Here is a 20,034-nt window from a genome sequence, read left to right as displayed (position 1 = left end):
TCGATGCCAAATACCACTGGGTTTGCCATGTTAACTTCCGCACAGGAAAGGAAATCCCTTTGCGATACCAGGAGGGCGAAGTGAAGCTTAAGGCATGCAAAGAACCTAAGTTGGGGAGACGTGTCGATCTTTCTCGGGAGGAAGCCTTCTTAAAAGTGATAGATGAACTAAGAGAAAACGACGATGAGCAAACGACAGTGACTGACCTTGTTAGCAGAATGTCCCAAATCTCATCAGAGCCATATAGTGCAAAATACATGCGCAAAAAGCTTGAAAGGTGTTTAGGTGACTCTATCGTGATATCGAATATAAATGGGCGTCCTGAAGTTCTTACCTTTTGGACTACGGCTTACCTTCCTGACACTCTCCGCATATTCTTAGATGATCTGTTCAGTGGAAAATCAAGGGATCTAAAGGTTGCTTCACTTGGTCAGTGATGTAAATGGCAAGACCAAGAGTTCTAATTGCTCCTCTTCCCTTTGGCCTGGCTGTGCAGATGCATCACCAGTTTGGGTCACGGTTTCTAATTGACAGTTTATCAAGTCACGGACTGTGTGTGTCATATTCAGAAGTCATCAACTTTTCTAAAAGTGCAGCCAGCCTCCCGCAAATGATTCTCAGATGTCGGGGCACTTCAGTCAATATGTTGCAGACAATGTTGACCATAACATACGAACTTTGGATGGGCGTGGCACTTTCAATGGCATGGGCATAATTGTCGCCACTACTCCGGAATTGAGATGTCAGCAAGTTGTCCCAAGACTACGGGTCGATACTGTTAGCAATATAAATCGTGCACAGATTGAGATTAGGTATTACAAGTTCTTCAAAGGGAAGAATACGTCACTCTTATACAAGAAACTCCCACAAATTGATGATCATTATTATGATAGTAGGAAGCTTGATATAATGAGGAAAATCTCATGGCCTTTCTGACCAAAGAGACCTAGGTGGTCAGGAACAATGCAGGCTATCTGTCATGGAGACCACCCTGGTAAGGCATCAGTACACTTTCTCCCCATGATTGACATGGACCCAACGGACATGAGTTGCATATATTCCACACTACATTTCGTGGCGGCTGAAAACCGACGGCACGGGACTGTCCCAATTCTGACATTCGATCAACCACTGTGGTGGAAGTCGAGAACAATCATTCTGCATGAAGGTGAAAACAGTGACCTGAAGCCATTAGTTCTGATCCTTGGTGGTTTTCACACCACCATGAGCTTTCTTGGCTGCATTGGTAACATTATGGCCCGTATTCTAAGACCTCACTTAACCTCATCCTTCACTCACACTCGAGTGAGGAGGACTCAAGTGTAACTCAAGGAAAAGGGGAAGGTCTACCTCACCCTCATTGAGGTATACCTCAACCTTACGGGAATAATGGCATTTTGTTATTCAAAGACATTCCTCAAGTTGCACTTGATTGAGGTCAGCCTGCACTGGTATGACTGGTGCTGGCTATCGAACAACAAGTGATATGAATGGAAATGTGTAATCTACATAATAGATTACACATTCAAAAAGGTCTAGCTCGGCCTGTTATTTCTCTGTGTACCCACAACCAGAGTGTAAAGGAACCATGTCAACCAGGCATCACTTCTCGGAGCTTGAGAGATCACTGCTTATCGAACTGGTAGATAAATATAAAGAAACATTGGAAAGCAAAAAAAAATGATTACAAATGTATAAAAGCCAAGAGTGAAGCATGGACAAAAGTGGCTGACAATTTCAATTCTCAAAATGGGGTTGTGAAACGGGATGTCAAACAGTTGAAAAAGTGTTGGGACAATATCAAAAGTCGTGCTAAAAAGGTTCTGGGAAAGGACGCAAGAGAAACCAAATTGACTGGTGGCGGCAAGAAGGACACTGTGCCAAATGAAGAAGCCCAAGCTATTGCAGCTATATTACCAGCTCAAATCCAAAGCCTGGAAAACGAATTTGATGATGACGGCGATAATCACACAGAAAAAGGTAGGTTCCTTTTTTATAGAAGTCTCAAGAGTAAAGTAAGCATGCAATGGTATTCTGAAACCTGACATTGCCCTGCAAACATTTTAACACGAGGAACATTTTCTTAATCGTTTTTTTTTATTGCTGCACTAATTGATCAACTTATTAAATACAGATGGCAACATTTTCTTGCTTTGCAGATAAAGTTCGTAATGATACAGACACCGATACTGATGAGTCCAGTGATGTGGTTATCCCGAAAAAGTCTGTCCAAAGAAAATCTACAGCGAAAGCTGCTGTTACGGCACGTACATCGACGATGTCGGAGGCACAATTGACAGTTCTGAAAATGCAAGCAGAGCAACATGTTTTGGAAGTGGAAATTTTAAGGAAAAAATCCGAACACATGAATGAAGAACACAAACGAAAACTAGAGGTTCTTGACTTGAAGCACAAATACTGGTCAGCTAAGATTGCTAAGATTAATGAAACACCTTAACCCTTAGGACGCTGGAGACGAAAGCACAGTAGTGGCAACGACTACAGATAGTTCAATTTTCAAGGGTATTGTGTGATTGTGTCAATTTATGTTAAGGACGGCTAATCATGTGTATGGTTAAAAATGTAAACATACCTTCATTCTAATCAGTGAAATGTTGTTGAATCATTGCCTGTCGGGTTGCATTCCCCAGACCCATGACTGGGTGGTGCAATGCCTCATCGTCATCATCATCCTCATTTTCAGATTCCTCCTCATCAGGAATTGGGTCCTGGCGTTTCCTCACGAAGTTATACAGCACAGCTGTGGCTACAATGATCGTCAATGTCGTGGATAATTTTGTTCGCAAAGACATCTTCAAACATGGGAACATCCGTTTCCACACCGAATGTCCTTTCAACTGTGTTTCTCGTACGAATATGTGCAACGTTGTATCTCCGTTCCGGATGTGTACGAGGAGCAAGCAGGGGGGTCAGCAAATATGGACGACAAGCATAACCTGAATCTCCTAGTAGTAATCCATTAATTTGTCCATGTTCAAACTGCGCACACAATCTACTGTCGTCAAAAATTCTAGAGTCGTGTACACTCCCTGGCCACCTAGCAACAATGTTTTGAATTTCCAAATTTGGGCCACACACTCCCTGCACATTAATAGAAAAGTAACCCTTTCTGTTCCTGAAAAGTTCACCATTAGCCCCTCCAGGACAAGGGATTTGTACATGGACACAATCAATTGCACCTACAACTCCCGGCATCCGGCCGATCCACCAAAAATCCAGCTTCACCTGCTGGAGCATGGCACCCTCAGGAAATGTAATGTATCTGTTTTTTAATCCCGCAATTGTTGTAGAAACCTTCTTGATTATCCTGCTTGCTGATGATTGTGAAATTCCACACAAATCACCACACGCTAACTGAAACGACCCTGTAGCATAAAAGCGCAATGACAACAACAGCTGCAAGTCTACTGGAAGAGGTCTCCCACGGTTATTGTGTGGTAGCAAATTCGGCCTTATCATATCCAACACCTCATGAAACGCATCCTTGGTCAAACGGTATCTTTGCCGGAATTACTCATCATCATACACATTGTAGTCAAAATTAGGAAACCTCCTAGGCCGTCTCCCAAACCTTTGTAAAATGTCTACATTTTCATGTCTTTGTAACCACAGAAACGCCATGTTTACACCGACTGAGGAAGACTCAAGGCAGGTATTGCCCTTCCTCAAGCTTTACTCACAGAGGAACACTTACTTGAGGAAAAGGGAGGCCTTTGAAATGGAAAATAGGTGAAGCGACCTCACACTCAGTGAGTAGCACCTTCTCCTCAAAGAGTATGAGGTGGTCCTTAGTGAGGATGAGGAGTTCCTCAGTGAGTGTGAGTCGAGGAATGTCTTAGAATACGGGCCTATGAGTTCATCAGGCTTGAAGGAAGTGCTTGAGCTTGTATATGCTGATAATGCTGTTACACATATGCTAAGTGGCAAAGCATATGCAAGAGCAGTGAGGGGACATTTTCTTGTTAATGCAGCGCTAAATGTGATGGTGTTGTCAAGGGCATTTGATCTACCTGATCTGATGGAGGGTGACATGCAAGGTGTAGAGACAACAAAGGCACAAGACATAAAAGAGGCCCTTCAATACTTCGACAGTCTCTTAAAAGGCGAGGTTACAATTGAAGCGAGTTATTCAGATGCATTGTTTAATAGAATCAATTCGAAGTTGGAGGTTGAGACTTCTCAAATCGCTAGATGTCCCACTGGATGTCTTTGGGTGCAATATATGAAGATGGTTGACCTGCTGAAGAGATTTCTCAGAGTGCAGAGAACGGGCAATTTCAATCTTTACTTGGGGTCTCTCAAAGAAATGTTGCCAATTTTTGCAGCAGCTGGTCACTCAAGGTATGCAAAGTCAGCGTACATTCATCTGCAGGATTTGTTAGAGCTGGAGGATACAAAACCAGATGTCTACAATAAGTTCCTCTCTGGTTTGTTCGTGATTCGAAGAAGTGATCGTTTTTGGGCTGGTCTCTGCACAGACCTAGTAATAGAGCAAGCACTGATGCGGACTATTAAGACAACTGGTGGTCTGACACCAGGGCGTGGAATGGGCGAGAGTCAGCGAAATAGGTGGATTTCTGCACTGCCAGCTTGTGCTGAAATCAACGAAGCAATGCAAGAGATAGCAGGAACAGAGTACATCAGCAGCGACCAACACAAAGATAATTCGGAGGCAAAAAAGGCTCGAGATCATCAGGACACTCTTAAGATATTTGAATACTTTTAGGATTTTTGTCCGTTTCAGCCTGGAGAACAACAACACAACATAGCCACATGAATAACAGCAAGTCCAACTTGTAATGCACATGAGGCAGGTGATGTCGGGAAGAACATAATAGCAAAAATGGAAGAACAAAATGCGCTTGAGTTCTCGTTCAAGAAAAAGGATCAAATAGAGCCAATTGGGAAAAAGACAGTGACTATTGATGGTGAACAAGTGGCAATGGACCCACAGGTCCTTTTCCAGCGTCTCTTAATTGTGGCCAATAGCTGTGACTTTGATGTGAATAAACTATTGCGTTTTGAACTGTCGACCTTGCCGACAGCTTTGTTCGACAAACATGGTCTACTGCGAGAGGCAAACAAGTCACAACTTTCAGATGCCCTCACTTCCCTTCCAGTTGATGAATGCAATCCAGACACCCCAAGATATCATGTTTTGGATGGTGGGTCCTTGATACACAGATTTCCTTGGAAAAAAAGGAGCCACATTTGAGGAAATAGTTAAAATGTACGTGCATTATGTCGGAAGCTTCACCAACCCAACTGTTGTGTTTGATGGATATACGTCGTCATCCACTAAGGATCTCACACATTTCCGGCGTTCAAAGGGTGCTGTAGGACCGAAAGTTATCTTCAAAGGAGACATGACCCTGCGAACAAAGAAAGAAATATTTCTGTCAAACCCGGTCAATAAGCAGAACTTTATAGACTACTTGTGTGAAAAACTTGAAGACGATAATGTGAAAACATTGAAGGCGAGTGGGGATGCTGATTTGCTCATTGCCCAGACAGCAATCGACCGTGCTCAGTCAGGTAGTACTCATGTGATTGGACAGGACACTGACCTCTTGGTTCTACTGTTACACCATGCAAAGCCAAAAATGGACAGCCTAGTTTTTAGGTCAGACAAGCATGCCAAACTTGATAAGAAGTCCAAAGTTAGTAGTTGGAACATCAACATGATCCGAGAACACTTGGGCGAGGAGGTGACACACTACCTTCCATTTGTGCATGCCTTAGCCGGGTGTGACACAACATCCAGATTGTTTGGTATCAGGAAAAGTGTCCCATTCAAAAAGATTCAAGTGGATTTTAAATTCCGCAAACAAGCTGATATCTTTGTCCGAACAGTCCACACATGATGAAATTCAAGCTGCAGGAGAGAAGGCCTTGTTGTGTTTGTATGGTGGCCGAACAGAAAATGAGACACTAGAATGCCTGCGCATTAGGAAGTTCAGGGAAAAGGTAGTGAAAAGCTTGTCCTGTGTTCAGATTCAGAATTTACCCCCGACACCAGATGCTTCAAAGTATCATAGTTTCCGTGTGTTTTACCAAGTGCAGCTATGGATGGGAAGGGGTGGTAAATTGAGCCCAAAAAAGTGGGGATGGCAATTTGCAAAAGGCAAATTAGACCCCAAAACAATGGATTCCGCACCCGCTCCAGAGGAAATCCTCAAGGTGATCCGCTGTGGCTGTAAAGGTGAATGTGACACAGCAAAGTGCACCTGCAAACAGCACGGTTTAGAGTGCAGCACCTCATGCAGCGAGTGTAAAGGTGTCGCAAGAAAAAGGCACCTAAGGTTGAAAGTGATGATGATGAGAAAGAGGAGTCGAAACAGAAAGTCAATATGTGAAAAAATACCCCCTTACCCCAAAGAAATTGAAACAAAAAGGTTCTCAACAGTTTTTGGTCCTATCAATGGTGGAGAATAACATATAAAAAGTCTACCAAAGTTTGACCCCCCCCGAAATCGTTTTTTTCAAGATGGCGTCCAAGATGGCCACCATTAACAAAAAATGGACATATCTCCCTTATTATCAATTGTACAGCCAATGTTTTGGTGTCTATACCCATGTTTTTGGGCTCATAGAAACCAATGGTGCCATCAAATTTACTATCATGTGACTGGGTCACCTAGAAATCCAAAATGGCGTCCAAAATGGCCGCCGCGACAATGAAAAAAGGTATATCTTGGTTATTAATCACTCCAGAGCCATGGTTTTGGTGTCTACACCCAGGTTTTAGGGTTTAAGGAATGCAATGAAGCAATCAAAATCATAGCCATCATCTGACCATAGACAGTGCTACAACATCAGAGACATTGGCACAGTTGGCCACCGCTATTGACAAAAAGAGGGATGGTCTCCGTGAAAGATAAAAAACTAGTCAGCTGTGGTTGAATTATCAGGAAATGGTGAACGTATCGAAGTCTCTAATCAAAGCAGATCGCTCCGGCAATTGGCAGATGCACCTCCAGACCGTGTCCGAATGCTTGCTAATCTTCGCAGCTGCAGGCCACTTCAATTATTTGAAGTCTGCATATTACTATATGCAGGAAATGTCCCAACTTGAGGCACGATATCCAGATTTGTTCGAAAGATTTCAACAGGAACACCATGTCATTCCTCGTAGCAATACGTTTTGGGCAGGACTCAGTGCTGACCTCGTGATTGAACAATGTTTAATGAGATCACTCAAGACCTCTGGGGGGCTAACGCAAGGGAGTGGCATGAGTGAAGAGCAACGTGCCCTATGGACGTTGTCAACTCCAGTCACCTCCGAATACAACCATGCCATGCAAGAATTCAATGACTTATCCTTCACAACCAGTTAACAGCATAAAGAGACATCGCAGAGTAGAATTGAAAGAGACTCACGTGATCTGAAGAAGATCTTGTCCAAATTGGACACGTGCTCGCCTTTTTCCGAGGATCCGTCCTTTAGGAACATTGTAAATGGTGTTGTTGCAGATTCAGAGGTTGATGTACATGAGTTTCATTCAGTCGGAGAAGGAATCATTAGCAAAATGATCGGACAGCCTGTGTTCTCTGTGGCTTTCAAGAGGAAGTACAAGGCAAAAACCCTTGGAAGTAGCACATCGGTGAAAGTTGCCCCTGACAGGACAATTGATCCAGGACTGTTGTTCCAAAGATTTTTGGTTGTATCATAGACAGCAGATATGTCACTGGAAGATGTCATGCGATATGAACTTAGTCCTTTTCCATCTGCACTGTTTGAGGCCAAGAAAGTCTTTCGGAAACCAGATAAACCTCAACTAGCCCATGCCATTCTTGAACACGCAGAGACAGATTCAAAGGATCAAGACACATCGGAGGAAGGAAACACAGCACCCAAAACACAGCATTATGTGCTTGATGGAGGATCTTTGCTCCAGTGGGTGCCTTGGAAAAGGGGCGACACCTACGGCACAATCGCGCAGACCTATGTGGAGCTCACTGTGAATCGTTTCCCTCTGCAACAGTTGTATTTGATGGGTACCTCAGCAGCCCTGCAATTAAAGACAACACCCACCAGAGGCGCGGGAAAAACAACTACCCCGCAGTAAGCTTTACTGAAGCGACTGAGTTTGTAGGCAAGAAGGATGAATTCCTTTCTAGAGACAGCAACAAACAGAACATGATAAACCTCATAAGCCAAAAACTCCATGACAGAGACTGTGAAGTCATCAATTGTCAAGGAGATGCTGAAGTTGATATTGTTATGGCTATACATTGGCTATACATTTGCGATTATCAAAAGTTTTCTGATCAATCCAGCTACTTCTCTCAAACATTTAGGATATATCGTAGATTCATCCAGGCAGGCATATTTGTTGCCAGAAGATAAAAGGGATTCATTCCGTGCATTGAGGCAGCATATCTTGAGTCAAACTGAAATTGACGTCAAAACCTTACAGCAATTTCTGGGAAAATGTATTTCCATGGCATTGGTAGTGCCTGCAGCGAGATTGTACACGCGTGAAGTGAATAAGGCAATTTCATCCGGGTTGAAGAATAGTAGGAAAGTGAAGTTCTACGCAGAACTAGTGAATGAAATAAAACATTGGGAATTTCTTGATCACTGGGAGGGTTGCATGCCGTGGAGATCGGAGCATCACCAACAGGTGCTGTTAGCCACAGATGCGTCACTGTATATATGGTGTGTCAGTGCTTGCCAGAATATCCTGTGATATGGTATTCTCAGATTTTTGGGAGGAAAATGATCATAGGCCAATACACTTGAAAGAGGCTGATGCGTTATCAAAAGCGTTGCAATCAATCAAGCCGCATTTGGTGAATAGAATATTGTCATTTTGACATGGGTTAGGGTACGGGAGGCGTTCGGTCCTCATACGATTGATCTAATGTCGTTGTAATGTAATGAAGGACGAGCACGGTGTACCATTGAGACATTTCACCCCTACTCCAACTCCTTAGTCAGCGGGTGTAAACTTGTTTGCTCAGAACATAAAGGAAGAAGTCAATCCCTATGTCTTTCCACCATCATCTATGATCCTACCGGTTATAAAATATTTGGTAGATAGTGGCGTTTCGACATGTACGCTTATGGCGCCGTTGATGTCGCTAGCTCCCGTATGGATGCCTGTATTGAGGCTGTATTTACTTTCTTCATTTTGTCTCGGTCAAGTAGGCCAAAGAGGTATTGTCATGGTGCCAACCAAGAAAGGTTTTGTAAAAGATGATAATGGGTTAAGATATCCTCTTTAGGTATATAGATTGAAATTCGTCTAGATGAATTTATCAAGCATGTTATTTCACTTACAGAGTATGGTCAGGAAGGGTGTAATGAATATCGACATGTACGCCATTGAGAATAGGAGTAGGTATTTGGATAACATGTGGCAAACTTCGAATGCTGAGAAGAGAAAAGTAGATGTGAAAGGAAATTTCGAGATTTTCTTGTTGAATTTGCAAGGAAAACCTACTCTTCAATCGTGCTCTCCAGAACAGCTCAGGCAATATTTGATATGGAAAGATCAGAATGGAAGGACGAAGGTACATGATATTCATTGCTCCTTTCTTGGTCACAAGTTGAACACTGAGTGTTCGTGCCCTACTAGATTGGCGGTAGGCACTGTCAATAATTTGCTGCAGAAATTAGGGGATATTTTTGATGAGTGTGGCAGAGGTGCATTATGGGATGATCAGATAGAAGAAGGTAACCCTGTTAAGTCGCCGTTGATAAAGAGGTACGTGAAGCAGATAGCAGCGGAACAGGCTAAAGCTCACATTTTGCCAAAACAAGCAAAACCAATATTCCTCCGAAAGATTAGGAAAATAGCGGTTTATATTGATAATCAATTAACAAGAACAGATATTTCTCCGAAACAGAGATTTGTGCTCTTCAGGGATCAGGCTTTTCTGAAAATTCAATATTTTGCTGGCGATAGGGCATCAGATTTATGTACTATCCCTACACAAGAGATAAAGTGATTGTCAGATGATTCAGGCATTCGCCTCTGCCATACATTTACCAAAACTGTAAGGGATACCGGTAGTACTAAGCCAAATTTTTTCGTTCTTAAGAAGTGTGATGAACAAATAGTATGTCCGGTACGAGCCCTGGATAGGTATATAATGGCATGTAAGGACGGTGGTGTTGATTTAGCGAATGGGTACCTATTTCGGATAGTCAGTGAGGGTGGGGTAGTACTGGATCAACCAGTTACGTATTACACTATGTACGCTAGATTGAAAGAGTATTTGGTGATACTAGGTATATATAATGGTAAAACCCCTCACAGCTTTAGGGCTGGATGTGCAATTTTTATGGGTATGTCCGGAGCAGTCGACAATGAACAGCAGATGATGGACCATCTTGGATGGTACACCCCTGAATCTTCGCGTTATTATAGTAGAGTTAGGAGTCTGCAGGATTCAGCAGTAGTTGCAGAGCGGTTAGCCAAATCAACGCCACAGTCGGATCAGATAGAAACTAAATATCGCATGTTGTCAGATGATGGTTTGGTCAATTTTGTACAATAGCAATCGGTGTGATAAGAAAAGGGATCTTTGGGTGAATGTTTGTACGATTTGTAAACTGTAATCCGATAATATTGTAAGTCCGGTGATGTTTGAATATTCCCCACGTTGTAGTGAAAAATGTACCTCTGGGTTGGGAGCGACGTTCTGTTGTCAATAGAGATTTGATGTACGATTCTCGTCACTGTTACCAGTACGTTCGTTAAACAAGGTATATACAATTGAATTTGATGTTATCACATATGTCGTTGCAAGTTTAATAAACTTTTCTTCTTAAAATGTGGTTTGTTTCCTTTTTCATTTCTTCTTCCAATCAATCTCGTGTATTGGGAGTTATGGGAGTATTGGGAAGTAGTGGGGTAATGAAGGAAGGAATATTAAAGATTGATGTGACATTGCTTGATTTTCATCCCAATACTTCTTGTCAAACATGGAGGAACGAGGTGACACTGAGGATGCGGAGACATCATTAGTATTACCTTGTGACGATCGGTGTTGCCACTTCCTTTTCGCGGTTAAAAATGGATAATAGTGTTTTGAATGGAAGCCAGGATAACCGTTATTGATGTACCAGAGGCACGACCGGGAGGACACGGGAGACTGGTATACAACCCCTGATGAAAAGCGAAACTTGGATGAACAGAGGGTTATCCCCTCACTACCTCAATATGGGAATTAACATTTCTGCCCCCCCCCCCCCCCCCGCCTCAATACTTGGATTTCACAACTCCTTTCATTGTTTGATATTGCTTGATTTTCATCCCAATACTTCTTGTCAAACCACAGCTGTTTCAGCTAAGCCTAAACATGACATCGAAATGATCCATCCCCAGCACAGGCCTGCTGCCCAGTGATTGGCCAGCCCAATAAGCGTGTATCACCTTTATGTAACATCGGACCCTGGCTGCATCGCAATACACATTCCATCTGAAGGGTAAAATGCGTTGGAGTGATTCAAAACACGAGCACAAACCTGTAGACGTTCTGCTAAAAGATACGTCGGCTTTGATTGGCTCATTGGCTCTGTCACGTGCCATGCCACCCGGCTACAAACTTGCGTGAAATTCCAATCCGAATTGACGAAACCGCGACGATTTGCGGTATTTTTATTGATTTTTCAACAAGTTGCAGATTTCGGAATTTCATCAAACTAGATAACCAGGTAGGCATAATATCACACATCATAAATACCCCCGCCGTTTGACAAATCTCAATTCAGTTTCGTGCAAAATCGTGCGCTTATTCAGACATTTCGAGAACTTCGATCTGCTCCGAATCAAGATGGCCGGCTTGCAGACTGAGATTAAGACGGGGTGTCAAGTTTATCTTACAACATCGGATTCCCTTGATCGTTTATTTGTAAAATGAGGGACCTTCAATATTAATTGATATCGTAACTTTGATTAGTTTCCATTTTTAAATGTTAGTTTGCTGTATTTATGCAGACATTTGCATTTGAAACCCGGGGGCATGAACATTGTCCAGTCTTAAGTTTGTTGGTCGAGTCTATTGCGCTGATAGAGGTGCGGCTTGGGTGGAAATATAAATCAGTCAAAATTTTGGGCAACTTGTAACCAAAACATGAGTTAGTACTTATTGTAGTCTATGTGGAAAACATATTCAGGGATGTTTTTGATAAATCTGGTCTTCAAACTTTCAAACCACGGATTTTTTTCGGTATATGCTAAAGCTTATCACCCTTGGCCAAAATGGACTTGCCCTTTGACCTACACTTTGGGTTTGTTTTGAGTTTTCTGTACAGGGTGATGCTAAATCAGTGTCTTGTGTTGATTTCGTGCATGTATAAAGCATTGCTCAGTGACTACATTGTAAGATATGTCTGACTCTTACATATATTGACGGTAGCCCTTTTTAAGCATTTATTGAAAGAACACAATTGATCAGTACACAAGGTTGTGTTGTTAGTAGGGAGTTGCAGGAAGGCTGAAAACAAAACTGTAAAATTCTTTACGGGGTACCCCTACCAGACTTGTTTTGTTTTATAATGTGTAGTCTTTCATGTTCCTTATCCATGGCTGCCAGGTGTGCCGGTCATCCTTGAGTTACTAGATTTTCCTTTTTCTTTAATTTCAGTTGGTTGTGTACCGTTCTCAACTTGCTCTGGCTCTTAACTTCAAGAGTGTTTCAAACAACGTCCGTACACATACCGTAGCCTTCTGGATTCGAGGTCCATCCTAAAATTATGTGGTTGCGTGGAGAGTAGGCCTACTACATCCGCCCAGATCAGTGATCTACTACAAAAAGATTAGTGGTAAGTGATGGTACTCTAAATTGTAATTGACTCTGCACTAGAAATTAGAATGCCGTTGATTGATGCATAAGGCTTGATTGATATCGATGGATTAGAATTCCCCAGAAGACGTGTAGTATAAGTTTTAGTACATCCTGGTCTTCTTGGCTTGCATTGAAGCACAGACCTTGTCCGCCCCCCCCCCCCCCCCCCCCCCCCCCCGCGCCATTTTGCAACCCGTTCTCGCTCCTAATTTTTACAATTCCAGGTATGGTCTAGTCCATGAAATGGACACGTCTTTGACTTCGTATGATGCTGACTGCCCTCCTCAGAAGAAAACGAGGTTGGATTCTAAAGTTGGTTCGGGCGGAAACGCAGGAAATCCAAGGCATCCAAGTCAAACGTTACGTCGTCTATGTTCAATGTTGGGGACTCTGTTCTGTTTAAATTACAGGGGGAGATTTATGTAGGAACTGTGTTGTCACAAGTTAATCCAAACCAGTACACCATTCAGGATGTTACTGGAAGTATTCATGCAGTAGTCATTGATGACCTCTATGAAGGATTACAGGTTTCGAGTAACGACCGATTACCAACCGTTGGTGAAGTCGTCTTTGTTCGTTACAGTGATAAAACGGGGGTTGTAAGACTGGGAAAGACTATTTGCATCCGAAATGATTCACTATGGATTACTTTTGACAACTCGGGACTTGAGTTTAGTGTTCCTTTCAACGAAGCATTTATTTTGAATGAACGGTCTAAGCAACTGGGTGTGGGGAATTAGGGCTTGGGAGAGATGGGTGTGAATGAGAATGGAGGTACACGTGAGGCTATACACCTCTTCACATGTATGCTGAATAGATTGACGGAGGAAACAATTCACACTCATTCTGATTATCGGGACCGGGCCAGTCAAATTCGGGAGTTGTACGTTCAGGATATTCGTTCACGGGACAGTGCCATCCTTGAACTAAAACAGCAGCACTTGGTTGACACTGTCACTATTAACCAACTTGGTTGTGAGTGGTTTAATCGTTGGAGTGCGTTGAGTCAATCAACAAAATCACTGCAGGAAAAGCTTGGCTCAACAATCAAGGAGAGTGAAGGATACTGTGCAGAAATCCAGCGACTCCAATGCCGGCTTTTTCTCCAGGAGAGTGTTTTTTCAAAAACTGTCCTCAGATTAGAAGGTGAAACTGAATTAAAAGATAATGTGGTTAGATTAGAAACGGAGAGTATGCTCAACAGTATGGTCAGTGACAGTCGGGTGCACGAAGCTGAAGTTGAAGCTGCCAGGTTAGAATCTGATTTGTTTGAGAAGGATAGGGAAATAAGAGATTTGAAGTGTAAATTAGGGAAGTTAACTGGCAAAGATATGTTAGAAAGAGTTGGCCAAAGTTCAGATGGTGTCATGGATGTTCGCAGCACTGCAACAAACAAGCGGTCTACCCAGTGTGTTAGAGTTGTCAAACTAGTCATACATCGTCAAAAGCAAGTGAGAGATCTCTAAGTGAAAGGTCACTTGTTTTGAAGAGAGTCCTTGAGTTGGTGTCTTGTTCAAAAACTCCGTCCAATGAAGATCTTGTGGCGACTCTTACGCAGTTTGTGAAGGCCAACCCAACCATTACTATGGAAGCTTGTAAAGCAGCGTCAATTTGCAATGTTGCCACCTTGTCACCTGGTGAAAGTGTTATTAAAACTTCCTATGAGTAGGTTCCGTGACTTGAGGACATTTCTAGCAAACAAGGGGGTGAATATTTTTGCAAGTGAACCCCTCATGAGAGATGAAATCAAAGAACGAATTCCTGTCGACTCTCTTATTGAAGTTGGTATTGCCATGTTGCATAAAAATGGTGGCACAACTGAAACCGCACCAGTGGCATTCTGTCGGGTCAAAGATCTTCGGGCGTCGGTTGTAGATTTGTGTCAGCGAAATATCGCATCAACAGGTACACTAGGGATGGTACCGTTTCCAGTGGAATTTAAGGACCAGGTCTTCTTGAAATTGGGGGGTGACAAGGGGGGGATCTAGTTCAAAGCTTGTTATGCAGTTGGTCAACTTCCCGAAGTGCAATAGTGCGGAGAAGACTGAGATTTTAGGTATGTTTGAGGCATTCGATTCTTCTGACAACATCTGGGAGATGTTTTCCCCGCTGCGAGAATGTGTTGGTGCCATTGATGGCCATTCTATTTCTCTACCTTCCCCGTTGACTGATAGTATTTTGAGAGTTTTTCTGTTTGGTGACTATGCATGGTTATGCAACATTATTGGCCACCAAGGTGCAGGTAGCAGCTTTCCTTGTATTTTTTGCTTGTTGCCACTCAGCAAACTCCGAGACAGTACGGGCAAACCTCACACTCCTTGTATATATGATGATGTTTCGAAGGATTGGGTATCCAATGAGGAAGGGAAATTCACTGCTAGGTCTTCTGATAAGCCGATTTGGCTGGGTTTTTGAATGACACGAGGAACCCAGAGAGTAAAAGATCTAATGGGAAATATCACAATAGCGTTGTCAGGGATATGCTTTTTCCGGTTCCGTTAGATCAGGTTGTTCCCCCCCCCCCCCCCCTCCACATATTTCTTGGCTTGGTCAAAACTGCATATGAAATGCTTGAGACGGAGTGCATAAATATTTACCGTATGAAGATGCCTGATCACGACAATGCAGCGGTTAACAAACTGTATGAAGAGTGGAAAAGTCTTACCGACAGTGTTGTTGACATTGATGATGAGCTTACTTGTGCCCAGTCAGATTTTTCGGACAAGAGCAGTTTTGGCCAAGAACAAGAGAAAGAACAGTGTGTATCGTGCCAACTGTGCTAGTCCAATTTGTGTAGTTCTGTGAGAAGGATGGATAAAGTTGTTTAAAGGTTATAATCTCAGTTCACCTTAGAGTTAGCATTTGTAACAGATCTCGGTCAAACAGCGGCTCTTCAAAGGAATGAAATTATTATTCAAGGTATACGTATTTAGAAATTAGAAGTAAACAACAGTGTTGTTCAAGGGAATAAAATGATTACTTAAAATGCATGTTCAAAAATTAAAGATAAACAATTTAGGAGAAACTTGGCCGAAGTGTTGTGGTGACCAAACTAAAGTAAACCACTGGTCAAACTAAACCAACACATTGTATACTTTTTGGTTTGGAATTATTTATAATACGTGAGGTTATCAAGTTGGTTCTTTTCATTCAGAGGGAGGCGATGTTGATTCACACGCCAAATGATGCAAGATGACGGATCATACTGCCCCCCAAGAGAGACTGCAGTATCTGCAATTTTGACCAAATTGAGATTTTTACATATCATGACACAACTCAACACACTCTTTCTAATTGAACACTTTAGTTCCCATAATTCCCACCAGGGTGGCCTGTTACTGTATATCACATTAGCAGTATCTACAGATCAGACGTGGTAAAACCAAGCAAAAGAGCAGTATCTTCACTTACTGCACTTTGGCTTGGGATGGTGTCATAAATCTGGAAGATACTGCAGTTTTGCTTGGGAGAAGTCACATTTCTGAAAGTGAGGCTGCACTTACTGCAGAATTGTTTACATCTCAATTTGACATTGTTCTCTCTCATTGCATGATTGTCTCTGTTTCACAAGCCATTTTTCCAACAAAATGGATTGTTCTCGCGGAAGGATCATCTTAGAAATGGCGCTGAAGGCACAAAGAAGCAAGAGGGTCAATGATAATGGTAAGATTTAGTCAAAGAAAGTTACAGTGAGGCAGAAAGTTTTCAGTTTGTTTCAAGGTTAGGCCTACCGCCCGACCCTGAGTGTACATGGGTTGTTCTATAGGAATACGTCCACCTAAGGTGTTATCAAACCAATTGGTTCTGTCTATGTAGTGTAAAGCTCTCATATTGTAATGGTTGCTTTTATCTATGACTTTTGAAAGGATTTAGGCCTACATCGTCCGGAAATAGTTCACGATCATCCGACAATTGATTTCCTGTGTATTTTGCATCTGCAACTGCTTCAAAACTCACAATTTTATCCCCTCCATAAGGTCATGATAGGCCTAAACTATTCAAACACGGGTATATCGGAGAATCATGTTAAATGAAGGCCATACTGGTACAAAATGTAGGCCTATGCCTACATGCCCGAATGTTCCGTGGGGGAGAACGTGACGCTATTCCTTTTTTTTATTTGGTTCAGGCTGGAGGTGTCAGGCAATTCCTCCCCCCGCCGGTTGCCCATCTGCAAGCCTATTGCCAGGCCTCTGAACCTGGTGAGGGAGGGGGCACTGCCGAGGCTTTTACTACTAACATATCCTCAAGTAATAGCCATCCTAGGGTATGCAGGTGCTGGGCCCTCTTCCCGTGTGGACCCCACTTCGTGTAGTACACTGTTTCAGATTCTGCCAACAACCCATCAAAGCCATAAATCCACCCAGCCCAATTTTTTGGCTTTCTAATCGAACTTGGGAGGAATGATGCAGGGATGAATCACTCCAATAAGGGCCAATATAGCCCTAGTTATTGATTGGGACATCTCGCCCATATCTGTTCTCTCTGGAGGAACTTTAGGGTACATGAAATCTAATAATTAATTTACTCATTTCATTTTCAGATAAAGTGGTCATGCAAGACACCTTTTCGAGACCTTCCGCAAGACCTCCAGTAAAACATCAGAATGATGGTGAAATAATGCAACACACTGATGGAGAAAAAATGGAATTTCAACCAACCCCAGGTAAGTGTATAATTCATGGTTCCTGTCAGCCACATTCACTTTTAATGATTTAACCCTTTCGCTGCGGATGACGTGCAGTGCACGTCATGACACATGCACTGTCCCGTGCGGATGACGTGCACCGCACGTCATGAGGTTAAAATTTTCTCATTATGTATCTCTTGATCGCACAACGCAGCACACAGCGTATAAATGCTCCCTGCATGTGGATATCATCAGTACGATGTAAAATCTGAAGGGAGAGACACATGACACTATTATTTTGGCGGTCAGCAGGATGGAGCAGGACATGACACGTGTTTGAAAAAATGCCTCAGAGGCAGAAGTTTTTGTCGAACGGCGCCCTTGAATACCTTGCTGATTATGATGGCGGGTATGATGTTTTAGATGAAGGAGGTGGCTTTTAGCCAATGGACTGCGGCTGTAAATATGATTGAAGCACTGAAGGGGAATGTGACTACCCTGTAGACAGTGTTGTAGCAGGGATGGTCACATATTGCATGTGGAATTACCAAAGGACACGTTCATAGACCTTGTTCATCCCACGGCAGGCCCACCCTATGGACATTCAGAGGCTGAGGGCAATAGCAATGATGGGTATATCAGATTCCCTGTGCAATTCTTTTGAAACAAAGGTAACGAAGTGCTCCAGTACATGGACCTTTCATTATAAATTTAACTCTCTTATTTTCAGCTGCCACTCCAAGGATCAAACCAACAAGATTAATCCTGAAGCAGTCGTACCAGCAGCCATCTTTCACGCCATGCAGTACGTTGTACCAGAACCAGCGGTTGAGATAGCGGTGGAGGCTACAGCAACAGAGGTAGAACAATTAGCTGCCGACCTTGAGATAGATCAGGAGTTGCTTACTGGTGTCCTTCCCGGCGATGTCTCAACAGATGAACCATCCATCGAAATACTGGCAGAGAACACTCTTGGTGACGCAGCCGAGACCCACCGAGACGACCCATATGAAGACCTTCCAGCAGGACCGCCCGATACTGAAGTCGAGGAGCCACCACACAAGAAGTCGAAGACTACTGAGCCAGCACAAACACCAGTCTGGCAATCCTGCAAATTATCTTGGAAAAGAGGGTGTTCAGAAAAGATAAATGACAACCAAAGAACGAAGATTTGGCAGGATTGACAGAGTTTAAGCTACAATGGGAAACGCCAGATGATCTTCCGTCATGTTTCGAGGATTCCTAAGCAGAGACTATCTAAAGGAGAGCATGAAAGTAGACGTGACAATACATTCTTGTACAAACTGACAAATGCCGATGGTGTTGATCAGCAGGTGTGCAAAGCATTTTTCCTGAACACTCTTGGGTATAACACAAAGAATGATCGCTTGATAACTACAGTTATGAAGACCACTGCTCCAGCAGATCTTACGAGTACACCTGACATGCGAGGACGACAACCTTCTACCAAGAAGATCGACAGGGATCCCATCAAGGAGCACATATTGTCATTTAAGCCGTCTACAAGTCATTACAGACGAGAACATGCCCCGTACAGGAAATATCTTCCTAGCGATATCACATCGGAGTTTATGCACTCTGACTTTCGAGAGAAACACCCCAATTTCAAGTGTGGATTAGAGACCTATCGGAAAATTGTAAGGGATATGAACATAAGCTTCGCAAAATTAGGTGAAGAAGAGTGCGAAACCTGTACAAAACACAATTTGCATGCTAATACCAGTGGCGCTGTGGACAAGGAAGGTGTCATTCATGACAACTGCCCTGAATGCGAAAACTGGACTAAACACAAAACAAGAGCAAACATAGGTCGTGAGAAATACCAAGAGGACAGCAACAAAGATTGGCCTGATGATTGCGTGGTCAAAAGTGCCGATCTTCAGAAAGTGATTATGCTCCCGAGAATGCCGGGTAATAAAACGGCAATCTTCACGCGCAGGATCATTGCCTTCCATGAGACATTTGCCACGCTTGGCAAAAGGATGAAAGGAAAGCCCAAACAGAAAACCATTTCTATAGTGTGGCATGAAGGGGTCGCTGGCAGGAAAGCCGAAGAGATAACATCTGCCTTTCTGACTGCATTGGAAAAAGTCCGTGACAAAAAGCATGTCATCTTGTGGCTTGACAATTGTTCAGCCCAGAACAAAAATTGGTGCATCATCACGCAACTTGTGGCACTAGTCAACAGCAACAGGGTCAGTTTTGAAGAAGTCACCCTCAAATTCTTTGAGCCAGGGCATACGTTTATGTCAGCAGACTCTTTCCATCATGGCGTTGAACTCGAAATGAAACAGTGGAAAGGTGTCGTTGAATCTGAAATGAAATGCCGGAAAGGGGGAAATGTGTACGATTTCCAAGAATTCGTTGACGTCATTGCAAGTTCAAATTCAGGGAGTGCAGACGTAATTGTTCTTGAGAATGAAAAGGTCCGTGCCTACAAAGGTGGCCAGTCGCAGCCCAAACTCAAGAGAGCACAAGTCCTGCTTGCCGCCATCAGTGTTATTCAATTTCGCAGAGGTTCTACAAGTTTCTTTTACAAAAAGGAACACAACGACGTAGAT

General features: G+C 43.0%; 1 protein-coding gene and 1 pseudogene across 1 annotated transcript; one reads left to right on the top strand and one right to left on the bottom strand.

Annotated features, from left to right (window-relative positions):
- The first annotated feature begins 1,588 nt into the window (after positions 1–1,588).
- Positions 1,589–2,458, top strand: LOC135496498 (myb/SANT-like DNA-binding domain-containing protein 3). Its single transcript, XM_064785858.1, is given in 3 exon segments — positions 1,589–1,669; positions 1,671–1,980; positions 2,160–2,458. Coding segments are annotated over 3 exon segments (690 nt in total).
- Positions 2,459–2,600: 142 nt separating this feature from the next.
- LOC135496497 (putative nuclease HARBI1) lies at positions 2,601–3,526 on the bottom strand (annotated as a pseudogene).
- Positions 3,527–20,034: the final 16,508 nt, after the last annotated feature.

The sequence above is a fragment of the Lineus longissimus genome, chromosome 12 (assembly GCF_910592395.1).
Source record: "Lineus longissimus chromosome 12, tnLinLong1.2, whole genome shotgun sequence".
NCBI lineage: Eukaryota > Metazoa > Nemertea > Pilidiophora > Heteronemertea > Lineidae > Lineus > Lineus longissimus.
The sequence above is the reverse complement of the archived record's forward strand: the minus strand, read 5'-3'. Positions and strand labels throughout refer to the sequence as shown.